The sequence below is a fragment of the Sylvia atricapilla genome, chromosome 27, assembly GCF_009819655.1.
Source record: "Sylvia atricapilla isolate bSylAtr1 chromosome 27, bSylAtr1.pri, whole genome shotgun sequence".
Lineage (NCBI taxonomy): Eukaryota > Metazoa > Chordata > Aves > Passeriformes > Sylviidae > Sylvia > Sylvia atricapilla.
In genome coordinates this window covers 1250561-1271671 of record NC_089166.1, presented here as the reverse complement: position 1 = coordinate 1271671, position 21111 = coordinate 1250561, and the positions used below count along the sequence as shown (strand labels likewise).

The following is a 21111-nucleotide window of genomic DNA, read 5'->3' as shown; positions in this document are numbered from 1 at the left end:
GAGCGGGCGCTTCCCTCGGTTGGCAGCCAGCGCATTCCCCCGCCCCGGCACTGAGCCGGGGGTGCGAAGCCTCCAGGCACTGCTCAAAACAGACCGTGTGTAGGAGGGAAAAATTACACCCCGGGAAAAATCCCTCCCCAAGCCAGCGCCTTAACCCACTTCCCAGCTGCAACGCTGGGAGAAGGGAGTCAGGCATTTGGGGAAGGGGAGAACCACCATGAGATTGGGCAGCTCCTCCATGAGCTTCCCGTGAAGGGCTGAGCCAAATCCTGGACCATGCTCAGACCTGATCCTGCTGCCAGGGAGGGAAACTGAGGCAGTGGCACTGGGGAGGGATGGGGTAGCACAGCAATATGGGCAGGATGAGGTAGCACAGCAATATGGGCATGATCCTGCTGCTGCTGCTGCTACTACTGGAACTGCTCTGGGACTCCCACCCTACTGCCAAAAGCAAGGGCAGGAACTGGGAGACCTGAAGGGAAGGAAGAAAAGGGGGTGCGATGCAAAGGGGGGAGTTGAGGTCCCCGTGCCCCTCAAAGCCACCCTTCCACCATGGCACTGGCAGGGCCCACCAGCATCCTTCCCCTGCCCAGCCTGGCTGCAGGAGGGCAGAGCTCACCGTGATGCTCCATCCACAGGATCAGGGTGTAACAAGAGTGGGGTATGTGGCCCCCACCCCTCTCTGGCGTGGGCAGGTGGGTGGGGGGCTGGCAGGAGGCTGCTGCTGCCGAGGCGGAGGCAGCGCGACACAAACGCGCAGGTGGCAGCTCCCACACCACAACAGTTGGTCCTTCCCCTGAGCCAGGGAGAGCAGAGGGGGCTCACATCAGCCCCCAGAGAGACAAGGGGACTCCCTCCAGCCCTGCTGCTGGGACAGAGCCGGGCTGGGGACAGGTGGCAGCTGCTTCCAGGGATGCGGGGGCGAGGGTAGCTGGCGCCAGGCACAGCAGAGCTGTAATTTCAGTGCCACTGTGAGGTCCTGAGAAGGGCAGAGCTGTACCTAGGAAGAACAGAGTGGCTCCTGGGGAGGGAGTAGTTCCTGGGAGACAGCAGAGGTGGCACTGGTCCTGCCAGGGAAGCTCAGATGGACACTGCCCCTGTTGGTCTCAGCCCCAGGAAGGACACACAGGAGCTGGCTGCTTCCTACAATGCTTTTAGGGATGTGCATCCTACAGGATAGGAATTCAAACACCACCAAAACCCCAGCATAGGGGTGTAAGGTCCAGGATTTCCGTTGTGTCACCAATGTGTCAATGACACACTGTGACATCTAAAACGTGAGGGGATTCTGCTTTGGGAACGTGGCTTCAATGGCTGAAACAAGACACAAAAAGGTCACGGAGCCACAAACACCAAACAAAGAAGGAATTTCTGCTGGAGAGCCAGGAATGGATGAGGGCTCCATACAGAGAACAAGCAGGTGGGTGCCAGCCCTTCATCCTGGTCACAGGTGGGGACGGGGTGGCCGAGCCACCACTTGCTCAGTGACGTCCCCCTCACCCAGTGCCTGCGCCGGCAGCTGGTACATCCCCACGGCGCCCCGGCACGTGCTCAGGAGAGCAGCAGGAATCGGCAGGAATGGGCAGGAATCAGCAGCCGGCTCTGCCAAGTTTCCTAATGCAATTTGCAAACGGCTGCGAGGACGTGGCCAAGCCGGAGCCGGAGCGGGGCCGGAGCCGCGGTGGGATGCGGGATGCAGAGCGGCAGCACTGCGGCACAGGAGAGCCAGCCAGGATCAGCGTGGCACAGCTGAGGTGACAGTCACCCCATGAGGTCAGCAATCCCAAAGGGGACACAAGGCTGCCGTGGGGAAGTGAGGCAGGAACTGGCACAGGGCTGAGGTGCTTCCTTTTGGGGCCGAAGCCCAGCCTGGTGCGTTGGGGCGGGTTCCAACACCCTCCACAGCCCCAGCAGCAACACCCAAGTGCTGGGAGCAAACCTGGCCCTGCCGAGCTGGTTTGGGTGCTGGCTGGGCTGCTCGGGCAGCGTCGGGGTGCTGGGCACCCACAAACCTCCCCCTCTCTCTGTGGATTTGGCACAGAGAGGGTGGAAATGTCCCTGTATGCTGCTGGGCAGGGGGAAGGGCTGGGGGTCACCTTGTGGATTCCCACCTGAGAGCTCACACACACCGGTTACCAACAGTTTGCTGGGAAAAGAATTAGGAGGAGCTCCTAAGTTAAGTGGTTCCTGCCCAGGCAGTGCATTCCTGACAACTTCCCACAGCTGCATTGCCCTTCCCCTGCTCCAAAAGTTGCAGAAATCAACTTGCTAATTGAAAAGAGAATTGAAAAGAATGAACTGGAGTGGGGGAGATGTCACTGCTGCTTACCCAAACAAATAAAAACGAAATACCCAAAAGAAACAAATCAGCTTTACTGAAGGAGCTGCTTCATTCCTTAAATAAAAAGAGAGACCACGATCAAGCCAGCGGAGTTTAACACCCCAGGAGGGAGCGAGGAACGTTTAGTAATGGGGAGAAGTTGGGAAAACATGTGGCCAAGGACCGACTCGGGGGTTGGTTCTTTGGCGGCCCCAGCGTGGGGGAGAAAGGGGCTGGGCAGCAGCGAGATGGATTTTGGGAAGGCACTGCCCAGGCCACGGGGGAAGTGCCTGGTCCTGAGCACAGTGCAGGTGTCTCATCCCGCTGCCTCACCTCCACGCAGGGGAGGAACCATTCCAAGGAGCAGCTTCCTCCTCGCCGAGGGGCTGAGTCTGGTGCTGGGATTCCTGTGGCCATATCCCTACGTGTTGCTCCTCTCCTTTGATTTTTCACCTTTGCTGTCCTAGGAGGGAAGAGGAGGGAAGAGCAGCAGAAGTTTAGGGCCCCCCCAAACTCCTGCATGGGGGAACAGTGCTATGGCTGGGTCTTGCCCCCCACCCACCTCTCTGGGCACAAGCAGCCCCCTGTGCCAACCTCTCCTCATGGCTCCAGGTTTTTTCCATCATGAGGTCTTTACAGGGCCCCTCCATCAGACAATTTGCTTCTCACCCCTCCCCATGTACAGGAACCCACCAGCACATGTCTGCCCGGGTCTGGGCTTGCTTGGCTCCCATACATGAAGAAGGTATGGAACGGAAACCAAAAACACACATGGTATTCCAGCACGCTCACACATGCACAGCTCACAGCACTGGAGCAAGGAGACCATTCCCAGCACAGGGAAGCACTTGCATCCTGAAAAGCCTTTAAATCTGCTGCCTGAAGTATCTGCTGAGTTCTCAACTTTTATCCTTCCAGAGAACTCCCTGCCTCCTAGCTCCTCCAGCCAGAGAGGGATTTTTCCCTCTCAGAATTATCCTGTTTTCTACCCTAAGCAAATAAAATAAAAAAGAATCGACTTCAGACTTACTTTTTACGTGGTTTTAGTTTTAAAGATTTAAGTAACTCAAATTAACTGGAGCCCTGCTTACCACCTGCAACGAGAAGCTGAGGTTTGGGACAGGTCAGAGATGAGACAGTTTAAGATTTCCCCTTACAAAGGAACAATGTTATTTTTTTTGGGGGGGGATGAGAGGGGGAACTGCAGCCTCACACACACCAGTGACACCACACACACACAAGGACCAACGGTGAGGGGATGGTACCTCTGGAGGGGGTGGCTTGATGGTCACAGGCTGGGACGTCCGGCGTGGCGGGGAGGGCTTGGGCTGCACCTGCTGCTGGACAGTGTTGTAGTAGGTGACCCCCCCATACACCTGGGACTGCGCCTGCAGGAGCAGCAGGATCAGAGCTCCGGGCTGGGGGGCCCTGCAAACCCCTCCTGGCACCCACTGGGGCTGCACAGCTGCCCCCAGCCAGAGCCAAGAGGGGCTGTGCCCCCCAGAGATCAGCTCCTGAAGCCTCTCGTGTGTCCCCACTCCTCATCAATGTCCCCTCACTCTGGCAGGGACAGGACACAGCCTATGCAGATGGGATTCCCTCACCCTGCAGTCCATGGAATTCCTGAACTTCCCAACTGCAGCTTTTCTGCCTGGACACAGCTCCCCTGAACATCCAGCCCTGCAGCCTGGGGGCAAACTGCCCTCAAAGCAGGGTGAGGTCCTGCTAGGATCAGTCAGAGCAGTGGGAATGGCAGGGACAGTTGGGAGCTCAGGGAACATGCAGCTCTCCAGCCTTCCACAGCGTGTCAGCCCTGCTCCAGCCACGGCACCAGGATCTGGTCTGCTCTGGTCTCATCTGCCTTTTCAAGAATCTGGTCTGATCTGCCTCCTCATGGATTAGGTCTATCTGCCTCCTCACAAGGATCAGATCTCTCCTCAGAGAGATCTAACCTGCCTCCTCAGGGATCTGATCTGCCTCCTCACAGGAATCTGATCCATGTCTCTATAGGATTTGGTCTGATCTGCCTCCTCAGGGACCCAATCCAATCTGCTTCCTCACTGCCCAGCAGCAACCTTAGATACAGAGTTGAGCCATGGAGCAGGAAAATCCATCCCCGTGCTGCTCACACCAGCCAGTTCTCAGCCTCCATCTCAAACAGAACTGACTTCCAAAGCCATTCCCAAGGTATCCTTGGCTCAGCAGGGGCCTGCTCCACAAGGGAACACTTCAATTCCAGACCTCCCAGGACAAGATTTCACCCACTGCCTGCCACGCTCAGGGAGCTGCACAGCAGCCATAAGAACAATCCTTACTGGGATTACAGCAGCATTTCCCCACGGAGCAGCCCAGCTGCTCCACATCCTCCCCCAGGAACACCTCGAATAACAAACCCCACCCCACACTCCACAACATCCCATCTGCTCCTGCCTGGGGAAGGAGCCGCGGCGCAGCCGGCTTACCTGCGTGTTGGAATAGAGATGAGGAGGGGGCGGAGGAGGCAGAGCTCCAGGGGGGTAGGGGTAGCCAGGATTCCCGAAATTCATCACTCCAGGGGCGGAGAAGTAAGTCGGAGTGAGCAGCTGCTGCGGCGGGGGCTGGCCCGGGGGCATGGACACTGGTGGGGGGTAGAGGCCGGGGTTTGCCATGGCAGGGGGCGTCTGGTGGGGGTGTAAACCTGGAGGTGACGGGAAGCAGACGAATGTCACCCAAAAAGCCAGAGCGTCCTTGGTAGCAGCAGGAAGGAGCACGCTCTGCTCCAAGGTTTCCCTGCAGCCTCATGCTGGGGAGGGACACAGAGCAGCAGGGCACAGCTCCCTCCCCGGTTCTGGATTCACCGGAACCAGACACGGCCCCATCGCAACTCCACTGCAGGAAACAATTTGTGTGGGCAAGAGGAGAACATGTTCGACAGCTCCCAGTTCTGCTTTTTCCTGAGCTACAGGGCCAGGGAGTGAGGAACCAGCCCAGTGCCCACGGAAGGGAGTGGCCCAGCCTGGTGAGGCCCTACAGGGACCTGCAAATATCCAGCTGGGAGCTGCCAAAGGTTCAGTTCCCGCCGCCCTGCACCGGCTGGAAGCTCCAGAAATACCTATTTTTTCTTTCCTTAAAACTGATACTGGTTCAGCCTCACTGCAGGAGGGAGCGGGTGTCTTCCATATTGTGGAAATTAAGGAAAATGGATTCCCTCCTCTGACAGAGGCTGTGGGAGATCACAGTTCTCAGTTCCCCAGGCCCAGGGATGTCCCACTGTCTCCTCACCTGGATGAGGGAGGTGCATCTCCGGCTGCACAATCATCCCTTGGGGCGGCAGCGGGGCTGGGTTCTCACCGTGGGTGTAGATTGGTCCCTGGAATTGTACTGCAACAACACATGACAGGCTGTGAGGAAAAGCTCCATGGAATTTCATTCCCCTGAAGCTGAGCACACACAGCCCAGCCTGCCCCGAGGGCTCCCACAGCACAGAGAGGCTCCCGGGCTCACAGATGCCACACGCTCCCTAAAGAAAAGCCTCCTAACTCCCTTTAGGAAGCAAGAAAATACTCAGGGGATTTCTTCTCTAACACTTTAAATGCTGGAGGGAATTCCTAATCCATCCCTAGTCCTGTTCTCCTCACACTCAAATGTCAAAGACCTGATTTAAAGTTCAATTTAATTCCCACCAGTTCTCGGGAAGAATTGGGGTGTCCTAAGAGCCCTAGCATAGAGAGGGGGGATAACACTGAGGGTAATTCCATGGATTTAAACACAAGCAGGCAGGCTCTCAGCTGCCTTTTAGACACTGGATGAGGGGACACAGTGCCAATACAACAAATGAAAGAGAAGACAAAGTGCCAACCCCGACAGGATTTGGGATATCCCTGCTCCAGGTTCTCAGCTCTGAGCACACACAAAGCCAGAGGAGCAGGAAGGAAACACTCACGTGGGTCGTAGTAGTGCCCTTCCATGATGCTGATGTGCATAGGGGGTGCAGGCTCTGGCACAGGGGGTCTCTGCCGCTGCGATGAGTAGCGCTTCACTCGGCCCCCCGGCACTGCCTGCAAGAGTCCAGGGCTCAGGGGGGCTGTGGGGCACCCACCCGACCCCCAAACCTCCCCTGGGGCACCCCCAAACACCCCCCACAAGGGAAAGGCTGAGGTATCAACAGCCTGTATGTAATTAATTACCACAACCCCAACACAATGAGAGCCCGTGTCCCGCGCCCGCGGAGCCGGAGTCACGCGTTACCATCTCCTCCATCCGGTTAAACTGCGGCGGTGGCCCAGTTCCCACGTGCATATGGTTGGGAATACCTGAGGAAGGAACAGACTGGTTATTACTGTGGTTTGTGTTGGTTCCCAGGCCGGAGCCGCCTCGCCTGGGGGCGTGGCTGTGGCTCAGCTCTTGCTCCCATGACACAGAACCTTTGGACTTCATCGCCCCGGTGATTTAAAGTATTTTGGGACAAATTAGAGGCTGTTTTGTCACTGCACACTCAACCCACGGTGATCAGCAATGCCTAAATCCTGCTTCAAAACTAAATCCCCAGCTCAAAACGCGGGTCCTGCTCTGAGCTCTGTGTTTGCTGAGACACAGATCTTTTCCAGGTGGATCAAGGATCCACATGGGATCTGAAGCTGCAGTTGAAACCCTCTGCAGGGTGTAAACACTTTTATCACAGGCTCCTTTGGATTCAAACAGCAAACTGAATCCATGTGAATTCACAGCAAAGTGTATTTTAAACCACGGCTTAAAACCATAGTGTCAAGGTGATCACAGGTGATTCCAAGGGAGTGAAAATGGACAAAACAAATACTGGAAGTGCTCATGGATCACTGACAGTGCAAATACAGGCAGAGGGATACAGAATGGACTGATGAGAGCCAAACACTTCCCAGAATAACTCCTCCCTCCTCTGCTAGGGACAAAAAAGGGACAGCAGAGACATCATCCGTCTCACAGCAGAACATGATCAGAACATGATGGTGTACCTGCAGCCAAGAGCTGGCCTCTGGGAAATTTGGGAAGATGCTTCGTTTTTGCACATTTGAAAAAAAACCCAATCTCAGCACTTTTGAACTCTCATCCCTCTGTGATGTTTCCAGCCTGTCCAGGGGTCTGTTCTCACAGACTTCACAGTCCCATCAGTATCAAATGACTTCTGGTTCTATGACCTCAACCTCACAGATGCTTATGAAAGCAGCAAGTCGCTTCCTTCTCCTTGCTCCAGTTTTACTCCCCTCGGGAAGCATTCTAACACTTCTCAGAACAGACTCTACTTCTGCAAAGGGATAATTATACCTGGATGACCTCTCTGTGGATGCGCAACTGGAACTGTCCTCAGCTGGCACCAGAGCAACTCTGTCCCATGTCCCTCCCTCCTCCCAGGCACAAAGAGATTTGTCAATCACAGCCAGGCCTCAGCTATTGGCAACCAAATCCCAGTGCCAGGAAATGAGCTGATAAACAGGGAAAAGCTCCTTCCTGCTCCGAGCAGGACACCACAGAGCCCAATTATTGACCCTTATCTCACGCCCTCCTGTAGCAGGGGTCAGTCTTGCTGTGATTCACATCACAGGGGAAGAATCTCCCATCTTTCTCAGCCCTAACATTCACCTACACTGAAATGTTTAATTTCCCTTTTTCTCTGCTTTTGCACCCATACTGTGCTTTCTCAGCAGAAACCATCAACTCTGCACCCATCCTGGGACGGGGCTTGGGCAGAGACAGCTCAGCTCTGACCAACTGCACAGATCAGGAGGCACTGGGCTGCTGGAAAACCAGGAAGCTGCTCCCACTTACCCCTCAGCTCCCGGGGTGGGATGAACTGTGACTGCCCCGGGCTCCAGTTCTGCTCTGTCAGGTTCATCTGGGTCATCTCCTGCTCAAGTCCATCCACGTTGGATTCCACTGGTGACTCCCAGTTGCTCTTGGCTGGCGGCGGGGAGGTCTCGGCTGCCGTGGGTTTTGGAATCATGGGAGCCAACCCCTCAGAAGCAGGCACTTCCTCTGCCAGCTTCCCTGCCTCCCCAGCCTTGACTCTGGTCCTTCTTGCTCGGGAATAGGATTTTTTCTCAACCGGTCTGTCTGGCGGTGGCTGTGCAGCGTCAGCGGCTGTGGCTTGGTTTTCCAGAGCCCCTTCCTCCTTCCCAGGGCTGCCGTGGACATGTGCCACCTCCAACTCAGGGGACGTGTCCCTTGACGGGCTCTGCTCTGCACGCTTTCCCCGGTAGCTGCTCTCCTGCTTGGCTTGTTCCCCGTTCCTGTGTGGGACAGTCGCCTCTGAGGCCCGGTAGCCCGGACGTGCCTCCTTGTAGCCCCCCATCCTGGGGTAGTTTCTGGCAGGGGGCATCCTGCCAGCGCTGGCAGAGCTGCGGCTGTTGAAGGATCGTGGGGGAGCAGAGGGGCTCTTGGCACCCTGGTGCCTTGGGGGCTTGGGGGGCCTCTCGTTGGACCAGTTGGGGTCTCGCTGAGGGGGACTGCCAAACCTGAGGGAGAAAAATCAAACAATTCACTAGAAAGAAACCTCTGGGAGGGAGGAATCGCTGTGTCAGGGAACACCTCCCCAGCACACACATCTAGAAACCCCAGGAACATGGTCCCAAGTGACAGAACTTTCCCTCCTTGGAGCTCCAGCCCTGGCCCCTCTCCCTGGGACAATCCAGATCTGGTGTGACTCTGGGGCTCACCGTGGTTTGCGCATCCTCCGGGGTTTGATGTCGTCGGGGTTGTGGGCTGACCGGATGTCGTATCCGTACAGTGCAATCAGCTCCTGCCTGGTCTTGGGCGCCTGCTCATCCTCACGGAACTTGTCGTGCTCCCAGCGCCCCTCGTCCTTCCACAGCTTCCGCTGACGACCCTTTGGCCTGGAAAAGGGACACAGGGAGGAGCAAAGGGCTGTAAGGCCAAGATGTGGCAGTTGCAAGCAGTTCCACACACAGAGTTCGAGCATTTCTGGGGCAGGGAATGCACGGCGACAGCATCCCTCCTTCCTCCTGCTCCTCCAGCTGCCCAGCAGCTGCTGGTGACCCACTGCTATTTGGGAAAAGCAGCTCCAAGAGTCACTGTTGCCTGGCACAAGGCTTTTTTTGCATCTCTCTTTTAAAACAAAGAGCTGAAGTGTGCTGGCAGGATACAGAGCAGGCAGTGGCAGCACAGTGCATCCCACTGAAACAAGGAGCCCTGCTGCCAGAGGCAGGCCTGGAAGCTGGCCTGTCCCTCCCAGAGCCCCAGGGGGACACTCACATACCTGACCTCCTCCTCCTGCGTCTGCCCTCGGAGGTCGTGCTCAAAGAAGAGCCCCTTGCGTGGGATGTACGCCGGGTTCTTCCGATCCTCATCATCGTCCAGGTGTTTGGGAACCTTCTTCCCAACTTTCTTCTCCACAGGCTCCGTGCTCTCCTGTCAGAACCAGGGAGCTCTCACCACTGCAGCAGTCCTGCAGCCAGCGCCCAGCCCGGAGCCGTGGGACACCCACCTGCCCGTCCCCGCTCTGCCGCTCGCCCGTCACCGCTCCCTTGGGATCCGCCTTCTCGCTCCCCTTCTCCCCTCTGGCCACCGACTCGCAGGAATCGTTGCTGTCCTGCTTCAGCTCCACCTTGGAGCTTTCTTCCTCGCTGTAATCCTCTTCCTCTGCCTGGGAGACACCCAGTGACTCAAATGCAACAGATCTGTCAGGAATCTCCTCAAATCTGGAGTCAGATCCAGCAACAGATCACCCAGAAATTCCCTCAATTCTGGAGTCAGATCCCTGTTCCAGCTGTTAGCCATGACCTTCCAAAGCAGATGATTAGCTCCTTAAATTCTTTCTATCCCCATATTTTCACAGGAAAGGCAAAGGTTAAACCCAACCTCTCCCAAGAGAAGGAGGATCCAACAGGCTTTCTGGAGTGGAGCTAGGATCAGCTCCCCCACAAGGATGCAGCATCCCACCACTCCAAAAAGGCTCCTCTGGACTGAGAAGACTGGTGATCTCAGGCCCTTCCTTCCACACTGAAGGCCTGGATCCAGCCAGAGCCATGTTTCCAAATTCCCTGGAGTTCCTCAGCTGACTCATTCTGCTCAGGAGCATGACCTGGTTTCACCCCCAGGAGCCTCCGGAGGCTGGAGCCGAACTAAAAATAGCTCGGGGTGATTAACCAAACCCTGCTCCATTTTCCTCTTTCAACACAGCCTTTGCACATCGCCTGCTCCCGGTGTTTATGCCGGGGAAGCCCAGGCTGGGCATTATTTTTAGGTACAGGAATAGAGTCATCCTGGCACGGCAGTGATGCAACAACCCCGCTGCCACCGGGAGCCTCCACGCAGGATTCCAGGCTGGAAGAGCTCTGGGAGCTGCCCCATCACCTCTGCAGCCTGTGGTGCTCCTTCCTCATTAATAGCATAGATTAACTCCCAAAGTGAGATTAATTCTCACGTAAACAACTTAGATTTTCTCTGCCTGGTGGTTTGGATGTTCTCTAGCCACTGTTCCCCTAAAAATTCCCCAAAACAGACATGCATTTTCCTTAGAAAGCCTTCACTATAATCCTTAGAGACCAGAACTTCTCTAAACTCCCAGTAAATCTCAAACTTTAGGAGTTGTGAATTAAAAATCCAGGGGAACCTGCAGCCCCCAGGCATGAGTGGGATGGGATTCCCTCAGCATCCCCTAACTCCCAAAGTACATCTCCCCTCTGGCTGCTCCCTCAGAACAGAGGGAAGCTCCTGGGATGCTCCCAACCATCACTTTGCTTTTTAATTACAACTAATTAAAACCCAACAAGCATCCCACACTCCTCCCACGTCCTTCTTGGCCACGGCAAATCCAGTTCCCAGTGTGAGGAGCCAAAAGAGTTTTCTCTTGCACATACTGGCCCTACACCCTCCCCAGCAGCACAGTGACACTGGTCCCAGTGCCAGGGGCTGGGGGAAGCCATTTCCTCAGGAAACAGAAGGGGTCAGTGGAAGAGATCCAAGGACACAGACTGGGTTTGTGCTGAAATTCCATGAGAATCAGTGGCTCAGCAGGACAGAGATGGCCCTTACCTCTGAGTCCTCGGCGCTTTCATAGTCAGAGAGCACAGCTGTGGGGAGGGAAAGGAGCTGGGGTCAGGGCAGGGCTGGACGTGGCTCCCCTGCCATGGGACCAAACCCCTTCCACAGGGAATCTGGATGCCAGCATCACCCCAGATCAATGCCACAGCCAGCTCAGGAGAGAGCAAGGGACAGTTTGGGACACTGTCCCTGTACCCCACATTTGCCTGCTGTGAATATTTGGCACAGCAACAAACACAAAAGCTGTTTTGTCTGTTTTTTTACTTTTTTTTGCACCCAAACCCTGCCCAAGAGCCAACACTCACCATCTCCTTCAATGCCATCCTCACTTTCCTGCAGAGAGAGAAAAGAGAGGGGTGTCAGAGGAGTGGAGGGCAGCAGATGGGTCCCAGCAACATGGAATCATGGATTCATAAAACCACAGAATAACTGAATTGTTTAGATTGGAAAAGATTTTTAAAATCAAGTCCAGACTTCAACTAGCACCAGCTGCACATCACCACTAAACCATGTCCTCAAAAGCCACATCCAGACTCTTTGCACACTTCAGGGATGGGGATTCCACCACTCCATGGCAGCCTGTGCCAGTGCCTGACTACCCCTTCCATGAAAAAATTTCCCCTCAAAACATACTTCCTTAGTCAAAACACACTTTTTTACTATCTACTCTCCAAACACATTTTCCTAACAGCTACTCTTTCATCCTAATGTCCATTTTTCCTAATACCCAGCATCCCATGATCCCAGACACACTGACAGCAAGCTCTGGCCCTGACCCTATTGCATGCACTCTTGGAAGTTCAGCTCCAGTGACAAAAAAGAAACAAATTCCATGCTCCCAGAGCCTTTCTCCAAGAACTTTCTAGAGCAGCTACAATGAGGAAACATCAAGAGCAAAGCACAGCCTCTCAGTGCTGGGGGTCTCCAGGGAACAGTGTGACAGTGACAGGGGAGGCAGGATCCCTTCCTTGCCAACTGAGAGCCAGGGAAAAGGCAAGAACAGGGAATAATAAAGAGAGGCCAAGCAGGACCCAGCTCAGAGCAGGAAAAGTGCTCAGTAAAACTGCTGCCTAGAGAAGCAGTGGCCACCCCATCCTTGGAAGTGTCCAAGGTCAAGTTGGACAAGGCTTAGATTAAACTGGGATAGTGGAAAATGTCTCTGCCCATGGCAGAAGGTGGAACTGGATGAGCTTTAAGGTTCCTTTCAAACCAAACCGTTCCATAATTCTGGCATAAAGACAAAAATCAACCCAACTGTACACAAAAAACAACTCCAGACCACAAACAGCCTGACCAAGGCAACAAGCTAAACCTAAAATCACCACAGAAAAACACACAGAGAGTCAGGGGCAGCTGGAAATAACCAGCCCTGGAACCCAAAACAAGAAAGAGCTGGAAATAACCACCATTAGAACCAGGTGCAAACCAGGAGGGAATTGCACCTGGATGTGAACTGCAAGAACAGAACTGCACGGTGGGGTGAGACAGCAGCACCTAGCCCTCACCTGCCCTTGTTGTAGGGACCCCAGGAGCAGGAACAGTCCCCCAGGAGCAGGGACAGGATCTCGGACTGGGGAGATCCAGCCACAGGGAGCCAGAGCAAAGCCCCTTGGCTGGTCCTGGGGGCTGCAGTGCCCACCCCACCTGGGAGTGCCCCAGCCCAACTCTCCCACATACACTCTAGGGGGGTTCAGCCCAATTCCCCAGACTCGTGCTCACCCTCCACTCTGTCCCCAGTGTCCCCGCATCCCGCAGTTCTAATATCAGTCCCACAACTTCCCCCGCGCCTCCACAGCACCAGAGCCCCCAGCCCTCCCACTCCTCCCCAAGGCCCTCCTCAGACACCAGAACCCTCTCTCAGTCCCCTCCCTGCCCTCAGTGTCCAACTCCCCCGCCTTCCCCCAAACACCAGAACATCCCTCAGCCGCCTCCCACCTTTCCCCAGGGCCCACAACCTCCCTTCTGATTGCCGCAGACACCAGAACACACGGCGCAAACCCCTCCCTCCCCAGGGCCCTCAGTGTCCCCAAACTCCCCGATTTCCCCGCGGCCACACTCACACACCAGAGCCCCCTGTCCCCGAGCTCTCCCCTCAGCCCCTCCCGGCCGCCCTTCACTCACACACTCCGATTCGGCCGCGCTCTTCCCCCCGGCCCCACCGGCGCTCTCGGTCCCGCGGCCCCGCGGCCCAGCGCCGAGGGCCCCGGCGGCGCCGCGCGGCGGGCGGTGCGGCAGCCGGGGCGAACCGGACCGGGAGCGGGAGCGGGATCCGGAGGCCGAGCGGGAGCGAGCGGAGCGGGGGGAGCCGGGCGCGGAGCCAGCGCTGTCGGAGGCCGCCGAGCCCTCGCTGTCCTCGCTGTCCTGCGAGGCGCGCTGCCGCCGCCGGTCCGCCATCTTGGCCGCGGGGCACCACGGGAACGAGGCGCGCGGCGCCCCCCCCTCACCGCTCCCGGCCGCCAGGGGGCGCGCGCCGCTGACGTCACCGCCCCGCGGAAATGACGTCACGCCGCAGGGCGGGTAAATAGAGGCAGGGAGAAAACACCAGCAGCCTTTTTCCTTGTTTATTGTAAAAAAAAAAAAACCCAACAGAAACAAACAAAAAAAAAACCATCAACGAAAAGCAATAAAAAATAATAAAATAAAACCAGCGAGAGGGCGTGTCCGCGCGTGACCTCACCCCCTCCCGTAACGTGTTCAGAACTCGGCGGTTTTAGAACTTTTATCGATTTTTTTTTTTAACAATTTCCGGGTTTTTAAAGTTTGTTTTTTTTTTTTAGGTTTTTTTTCTTAAAGTTTTTTTTCTAGGGTTTTTTTTTTTCTTTTTTGTAAACGAGTTTTCCGGCGTTCAATAAGCTCGGGGTTAATTATAGAGAGGGGGGCAGTGGGGGATAAGACTGGGGGGGCACAGGCTCAGTGTAGAGACAGGAAAAGGGGGGGAAAAGGAGGGAAAAAGGGAGCTTGGAAGATGAGGAAAAAGGGGGGAGATATGAGGAAAATGGGAGATAGGGAGAAAAGAGAGGAAAAAGGGCGACACATGGAGTCCCTGCCCATGGAGCCCGTCCCCACCCATCCAGCACCAAGAGGGTCCAACAGCACCCAGGGGCTCGGATAGGCAACAATCGCCCCCCCTCACAGCAAACCCCTCGCCCGCCTCAAAACATTTAAATTACAATTAAAAAAACCATGAAAACCCCCCAAATTGTGCGCACAGGGTTTCTATTTCACCAAAAAAAAAAAAAATAAAATCTTTTGCTTTTTAACTGTCCCCTCTGCCCCTGCCAACCCACTCCAGAGAGGAAAACCCCCAAAGAGGGGGAAAACCTCCCAAAAGAGAACCCCAGGTGCTTCCCAGTTTCCAGGGCCCAGCCGGCTCCAACACAATCCGCTGTTTATCCTGCTTTCTAACCAAACACAACACGAAGGCAGCAGCGGGTGAGTCCCAGGGGATGTGGCACCCCCAGACACGGGATCTGCTGCTGGTGATCCCTGTGTTCCCACCGGACACGGTGAGAGCCCCAGATCCCAAGGCCACAGGCTGCAGAGCGCAGGGGTGGCACACGGGGGACTCCAGGATGGGGTTGGGATCTGCCTGCTGCCCCAGGGAGTGGAGCTGCTGGCTAGTGGCACTGGGAAGCCGGTGCCAGTGCGGGGCATGAGTCCGGGAAACGTTCCAAAACCCAAACGAACAAAACTGGGATCACAGAAGAACGAAACCATCCGTCAGCACGGAGCAGGAAGCAGCTGGTGGTGACCCGGTGACGGCAGAACTTCTGGTGCCATTGAGGTGTTCAGAGCCCCCCGAGGACAAACGCAGCTCCTGGAGGTGTCTGGAGCTCCTGGAGGTGTTTGGAGCTCCCAGCATCTCCCTTATTTGCGACAGGTCCGGTGAGGCGTCTGCTTCTTCTGCACCTCCAGCCGGCAGCGGCTGCGCTCGTCCAGCCAGGGCAGCTCGAAGTTCCTGTGGGCACAGCTGGTGTCCAGACCCAAACCAGCACTCTCCAGACCCAAAATGGGCAGGGCACCTTCCTAGGAATGACACCAGCACTCCCCAGCGCCATCCCCTCCCACCCCCAGTACTCACTGTGGGGTCAGTTTGGGCAAGGGCCGGCCAAAGGCGACAACGGGCAGGTAAGGGGTGATGAGCAAACTTTCCACTGTGGAGAGACACCAGAGCGTGTGAGACCTCTGAGACCTCCCCGTCTGCACCCCCCAACACCCCCTTCCCAAGCCTCACCATCATCTGGCTCAGGGAAAAATGAGGTAACTTCAGGTTCCGACTCCTGAATCCCTTTCCTTTTGTACATTCGGAGCTGCAGCCGCTGGAGGATTCTCTGTTCCCTGATCCGCTGGATGTCCCACCTGGAAAACAGGAGGGTTGGGAAAGTGAGGAGCCACGGGCAGTGCCAGACTCCCCCAAGGTGATCACAGGGCTGCACTGGCTGCCACTGATGTGAGAGCATCTCTCCTACTGCAGCATTCCTGGTGCCCATCTCTGCTCTGCCCCCTTCTCCAGGTGATACCCCAGGACCCTCCCCTGTAAGACTGGGACTCCAGACCCCCATCTGCTCCCACCTTTTCCTTCGTTTCTCATCCAGCTCCAGCTTTGCGTGCCGTTTGGAAAAGACACTGTCGTCCAGGTTCTGCAACAACACCGGATGGGGATCAGCGCATCATCCCAGGGCCAGATCCCCACCTCAGCCCCCCAACCACAGACAGGGTTTATGCTGGATGGGGAGATGAGATGCCACCAGCTCTGGGAGTGTGGGACAGCCTGGAAAGCCCCCGTGGCACTGCCAGCTCCGATGGCTCACGTACCTCCAGGAGGTCTGAGGGGTTGGGGTCTCTCAGGGGCTCCACGACATGGTCCCTCCAAGACGGAACTGCAGGACAAGAGGGAGGGTGTCACACAAGCAAACCTGAGCTACTCTCATTGGATGTGCCAGGGTCTGTCTGAGCCAGAGCACTGAGCCACATGGCACAGCCCAGTTCCCATCGTTGGCACCAACCTCGCTGGGCTCAAGGCAGGACAAACACCAGATTTGGGGACAGCAGGTGACCCCGGTGCTGTGTCACCATGGCATGAGCCATGTTTCCCACCCACTCAAAAGTTGCTTCATCACTTGCTCCAACTGACACCAGCCAGGAGCCCTACCCAGAGCAGGGTGAGCCCAAGATGAAATTTGGGAGAGCCCAGAGCCGGCACCCACCGCAGCGGAAGGAGCCAACAACATGGCACCTTTCCCAGCACCACAGGCACTCCCTTTGGGAATCTGGGAGCCCTTGCCCAGATTCAGAGTGAGGGTGCTGAGCCCAGTTCCCAGGCTGGCTCAGCCTCAGCAGCCTCTCCATCATTCTCTCCATCCTTACTTGCTACGGTCTCCTCCTTTTTCGGAGAAGGTTCCCGCAGCGGCAGCGGCGATGGGGGCGGCTGGTGCCAGCGGCACAAGTACATTTCGGTGGTGGAGAGATAGGGCAGGTCGTCGGCCTCGCTGACAAAGCCTTTCTCCTTGGGGTGGGTGCCGGGGCCCTTTGGTGGGGCTGAAGCTCTGAGCGGGGTCTCCAGGAGCGACCGGGGTTTTTCTGGAGTCTCTTGGCTCCGCAGTTCTCGTTTACAAACAGTTTCAGCCAAGGAGCCGCCCGATTCCTCCTTCCCCGGGGAGTGCTTTGGAGTTTTATTCTTCACTTTGGAGAACTCTGACACTAGTTTTTTAACAGGCGTCTTCCTCTCCGTGCTCCCAAACGCTGGCTTCCTGCAGGAGGAAGAGGAGCTGAGCCAGTCACCAGCATCACTGTGGGGGGCTCCTGGCACCCCCAAACCAGGACTGCTGCAGCAGGGCCAGACTTAAGCAGTTTACAGAGGGGCTTCCCCACCATTTCGGGACCCTGCACTCCCCCCCCTCCCCACAGGCTTTCTTGAGGTTCTCCTGGACACAGGGATGTGTTCCTGGTGCTGGGTGGCTTCCTCAAACACCTCAAAGGCCGCTGGGCAGTGCCAGCCCCATCAACAGAGGGTGATACCATAGGGAGTGTCCCCCCTTCTCCCCACGCAGCCCCCCATGCACTCTGTACCTTTTATGCCCCTTCCCGTTCCTGCCGTAGGGGAAGTGCTTGGGCTGCAGGGTCGGGGGAGGCTCCAGCAGATCCTGGGGACACTCCAGAGGCAGCTTTTCACACGTCTCCGCCTCTGGCTTCTCATCCACCTCAAAGCCCTGGAAGATGCGGTGCTTCTCCCGCTCGCTGTCCTTTTTCACCAGCTGCACCCGCCTTTCCATGCGCTCGATGCGCGCCAGGAGCTGCAAGGCAGGTGAGGGAGAGCTCACCTTGGGCTGGGGTCACCCCCGTGGGCATCCCAGGGCAGCTGCCACTGGATGTCCCGTGGCACAAAATGGCCACTCTCTGGCTGTTTCTCCTGCACCAGCACCGCCCATGCCTGTGTCCAGCTGCAAACCCCAGTTTGAGGGGGGGGGGATTTCATCAAATCAAAGAACCCGGGAATGGTTTGGGTTGGAAGGCACCTTAAAGCCCATCCAGTCCCATCCCCTACCATGGGCAGGGACATCTTCCACTATCCCGGGTTGTTCCAAACTCCATCCAACCTGGCCTTGGATACTTCCAGAGTTGGGGCAGCAGAAACCAGAGAATTTGGGGGTCCCACCCTCTGTACATCCTCCACGAGGATGCAGGATGGGGGGGCAATTAGCTGTGGGCTTAAAGAGGACCTGGTGACCCCTGCCCATGGTCACCTGCCTCCAGCCCTCCCCAGCCAGGGCCTGCACTGTTTAGAGGGGTTGCTTTGGACAGCAGAGTGGGGGGGTCCTGGCACCCCCTGAGGACATGGCTGGGGGGAGATTCGGCCTTGGGGAGCAGAGCCCAGTGCACCCAGAGCGTGGTGATCCCATCTCCCCACCAGTGTCACCCCAGAGGCAGCCCCTGAAGTCCTGTCACGGACTTGCCGCAGTGGCTCCTCCATGTTGGGGGACGCAGCATTGCCTGCGGTGACATCACGTGGGGTGTCCCCGTCCTTCCTGTCACAACCAGGGCCACCACAGCTGACACAGACACTGCAGCTGGGCACAGCCACTGCCACTGATGGCACATGGCCACAGGGCTGTGGGGCTGGCAGGGGGGTGACCCATGGCTGTGAGGGGGGAACACACAGCATCTGTGGGGTGACACAACACCCATGGGGGACACCCCAGGTAGGGCAATGTGGTGGAGGGGGCCACACAAGTAGGCTACCTATGGCAGGGGCACACATGGCATCTCTGGGGTGACAGACAGGTCACCGGTGTCGCGAGGCAAGAGGGAGGGGAGGATTGAGCACAGCTCAGCCGCGGAGACCCCACAGTGTCCCCCCTAAGGCTGGCAGCCTGTCGTGGCTGCGAGGGGCCCCACATCCCCGGGGTGGGAGCGCAGCTCCGAGCAGCGAGGGCGCCGTCCCTTTGCGGCCGTGTCCCGCCCGGTGCCCGCGGTGACGCGGCCCCTTTAAGGGCCCCCCCCAGGAGCCGTCGCCACGGCGACGGGCGGCGGCCCGTTAACCCCCGCCCCGCCCCCGCCCTTTGTGCCCCCACGGCTTTGTCTGGGGGGGGCTGCGACCCCCGGGGGGGAACCCAGGCCTGGGGGGGGCAGAGACCTCCGGGGGGGACCCTCACCCCTCGGGAGAGGCGCGCAGAAGTGGCCCTGGGGAGGGTTTCACCCCTTGGGGAGGGGGGCATTAACCCCTTGGGGGGTTACGTACCCCCCCATGGAGAAGGGGCCAGACGCCCCCATTGAGGGTGTGACTTCTCAAAGAGGGGGGTATTAACCCCTGGAGTGCCACGGGGGGAGAGAGAACAGTAACCCCCAAGTGAGGGGGGCTATTAACCCCTGGGGTGTCAGCGGGGGTCGTTAACCCCCGAAATGGGGGGGCACGTGAACCCCCAAGGGGCGCCCCCCACGAGGGGAGAACAGTAAGACCCCATGTGGGGCATTAACAGCCGAGAGGGGGGAGAATTAACCCCTGGGGTGCCGCGGGGAGCAGCAGGTTAACTGCCATGAGGGGCACATTAACCCCCAAGGAGGTGCACGAAGCCTTAGGGTGACACTGCCGTTGGACGTTAACCCCTATGGAGGGGACATTAACCCCTCCAAAAGGGGGACATCAACCCTCGAGGGGAGCAGAAATAACCCCCAAAGAGGGGGGGACATTAACCCTCAAGGGGATGGAATTAGCCCCCCAAAGAGAGGTAGAATCAACCCGCAAGGGGAGAGGGGGGCATTAACCCTAAAGAGAGGTGCAGTATTAACCCTCAAAGGTGAGGGCCATAACTCCCATGAGGTGCAGAATTAACCCCCCACAAGGTGGTGGAATTATCCCCCAAAGAAGGGGGCACACTAACCTCCAAAGAGGGCACTGAATTAACCCCCCAAAAAAGAGGGGAAATCAACCCTCAAAAAGGGGATATTACCCCAAAGAGGGAGTTATTAACCCCCCAAAAGGAGAGCAAATTAACTGTCGAAGGGACGGAATTAACCCCCAAAGAGAAGTGAAAACAACCCTCAAAGAGGGGGGATATCAACCCCAGACTGGGGGGGCAGCATTACCCCTAAAAAGGGGGGCATTAACCCCTTGGGTGTCACGGGGATTGGGAACTTTCCTGTCAGTGGGCAGAATTCCACCACAGTCCCAGAGACCCCTGGGTGGTGTTGGGGAGCCCTTAACCCTAAGGGGAGGGGGCATCACCCTACGGGAGGGGGATTAAAGCTGGGGCTGGTTAAATCTAGTGGGGATCACCCTATAGGGGGGGGTCACCCCATAGGAGGGTGTTAAACCAAGGGGGAGTTAACCCTAGGGTTGGGGGTCACCCCACGGGGGGGTGTGGGTTAAACCTGAGAGAGGTTAAACCTAAAGGGGGAGTTAACCCTGAGGGCACGTTAACCCTGAGGGGGGGGTCACCCCATAAGGGCAGCGGGTTCAATGTGAGGGGGGGTTAAACCCAAGCAGGGGTTAACCTTGGCGGGAGTTAACCCCTTCCATGCCGCATTCCCGCCCTCCTCCCCGGTGCCCCCCCCCCCCCTCCACCCCCCCGCCGTACCGTGTCGCGCTCGGCCCGGAGCTCCTCGATCTGCCGCTCCTTGGCCTGCAGCTGCTGCTGCTGCTGCTCGATCAGGTCCAGCTGGAGCAGCAGGATCTGCCGCAGGCAGGCGGCCTGCCCGGGCGACCCTCCGCCGGCGCCCATCGCTGCGCGGGCCGCGGGCCGCCTCTTCCCCGGCTCCGCGGGCCCCGCTCCCGGCCCCGGCCCCGCTCCCGGCCCCGCCGCCGCCGCCTCCCCGGGCAGCCCGCCCGCATCCCCCGCCGCGGCCCTGCCCCCGCCGGCCGCCGGCCCCGCCGCGGCCCCGCTCCGCTCCCGCTCCCGCTCCGCCACCCCGCAGCCGCGGCCCGTGTGTGCCCCCAGCGGCGGCGGCGGGGCCCGGGGCCGCCGGGCCGGCGGAGCGGGGCCTTCCTCCCCCCTCCTCCCCCTCCTCCTCCTCCTCCTCCCCGCCCGCCCCTTCGGGCCGCCGCCGCCCGCCTCCCCGGAACGCCGTGGACCGCATGGCCGGGCCCCGTTAGCGCCCGCCGACAGCGCGGGGCGGCGGCGCGGGGGGCGACGGGGGCATGGGCTCGGAGCGGCCCCCGCCCCGGGGATGTCCCGCGCGGGGATGTACCGCGCGGGGGGGCGGCGGGGCGGGGGTCGGTACCGGGCACGGGACCCCGGGTACCGGCGAACGGGGCTCGGCGCGCATGCGCCGGCGGCGGT

General features: G+C 58.0%; 2 protein-coding genes across 7 annotated transcripts; both read right to left on the bottom strand.

Annotated features, from left to right (window-relative positions):
- Positions 1-2349: 2349 nt before the first annotated feature.
- CASC3 (CASC3 exon junction complex subunit) lies at positions 2350-13774 on the bottom strand. Of its 6 annotated transcripts, none has more exons than XM_066336708.1 (14): positions 13457-13774; positions 11641-11668; positions 11327-11364; positions 9777-9953; positions 9549-9700; positions 8989-9165; positions 8102-8787; positions 6548-6612; positions 6243-6357; positions 5582-5680; positions 4783-4997; positions 3586-3708; positions 3351-3414; positions 2350-2783 (listed from the first exon to the last, which is right to left on the bottom strand). In XM_066336708.1, the coding sequence occupies exons 1-13, from the start codon at positions 13727-13729 to the stop codon at positions 3370-3372; spliced, it is 2193 nt and encodes a 730-aa protein (XP_066192805.1). In that variant the 5' UTR covers positions 13730-13774; the 3' UTR covers positions 2350-2783; positions 3351-3369. The 6 variants fall into 6 exon arrangements, with proteins under 6 accessions (XP_066192805.1, XP_066192807.1, XP_066192808.1 ...); XM_066336710.1 differs by having other exon boundaries at positions 3351-3427; positions 13457-13773; XM_066336711.1 differs by having other exon boundaries at positions 9777-9935; positions 13457-13773.
- Positions 13775-13884: 110 nt separating this feature from the next.
- On the bottom strand, positions 13885-20641 carry MSL1 (MSL complex subunit 1). Its single transcript, XM_066336984.1, has 8 exons — positions 20410-20641; positions 17405-17628; positions 16703-17085; positions 16151-16215; positions 15908-15975; positions 15570-15694; positions 15417-15489; positions 13885-15293 (listed from the first exon to the last, which is right to left on the bottom strand). Exons 1-8 carry the CDS (start codon positions 20551-20553, stop codon positions 15203-15205), a joined length of 1173 nt encoding a protein of 390 aa, XP_066193081.1. The 5' UTR covers positions 20554-20641; the 3' UTR covers positions 13885-15202.
- Between the last annotated feature and the right edge of the window lie 470 nt (positions 20642-21111).

What these genes read in the sequence shown, in the direction of transcription:
- CASC3 (XM_066336708.1), bottom strand. Translation starts at nt 13,729, where the DNA reads ATGGCGGACCGGCGGCGGCAGCGCGCCTCGCAGGACAGCGAGGACAGC. An exon ending in CGGAGGATGCGCAAACCACG is followed by an intron (nt 8,788 to 8,988) that starts GTGAGCCCCAGA and finishes TTTCTCCCTCAG; the next exon opens with GTTTGGCAGTCCCCCTCAGC. An exon ending in CCCACCCCGGGAGCTGAGGG is followed by an intron (nt 6,613 to 8,101) that starts GTAAGTGGGAGC and finishes TTCCTTCCTCAG; the next exon opens with GTATTCCCAACCATATGCAC.
- MSL1 (XM_066336984.1), bottom strand. Translation starts at nt 20,553, where the DNA reads ATGGGCGCCGGCGGAGGGTCGCCCGGGCAGGCCGCCTGCCTGCGGCAG. An exon ending in AAAGGAGGAGACCGTAGCAA is followed by an intron (nt 16,216 to 16,702) that starts GTAAGGATGGAG and finishes CTTGTCCTGCAG; the next exon opens with TTCCGTCTTGGAGGGACCAT. An exon ending in TTGCCCAAACTGACCCCACA is followed by an intron (nt 15,294 to 15,416) that starts GTGAGTACTGGG and finishes CTGTGCCCACAG; the next exon opens with GAACTTCGAGCTGCCCTGGC.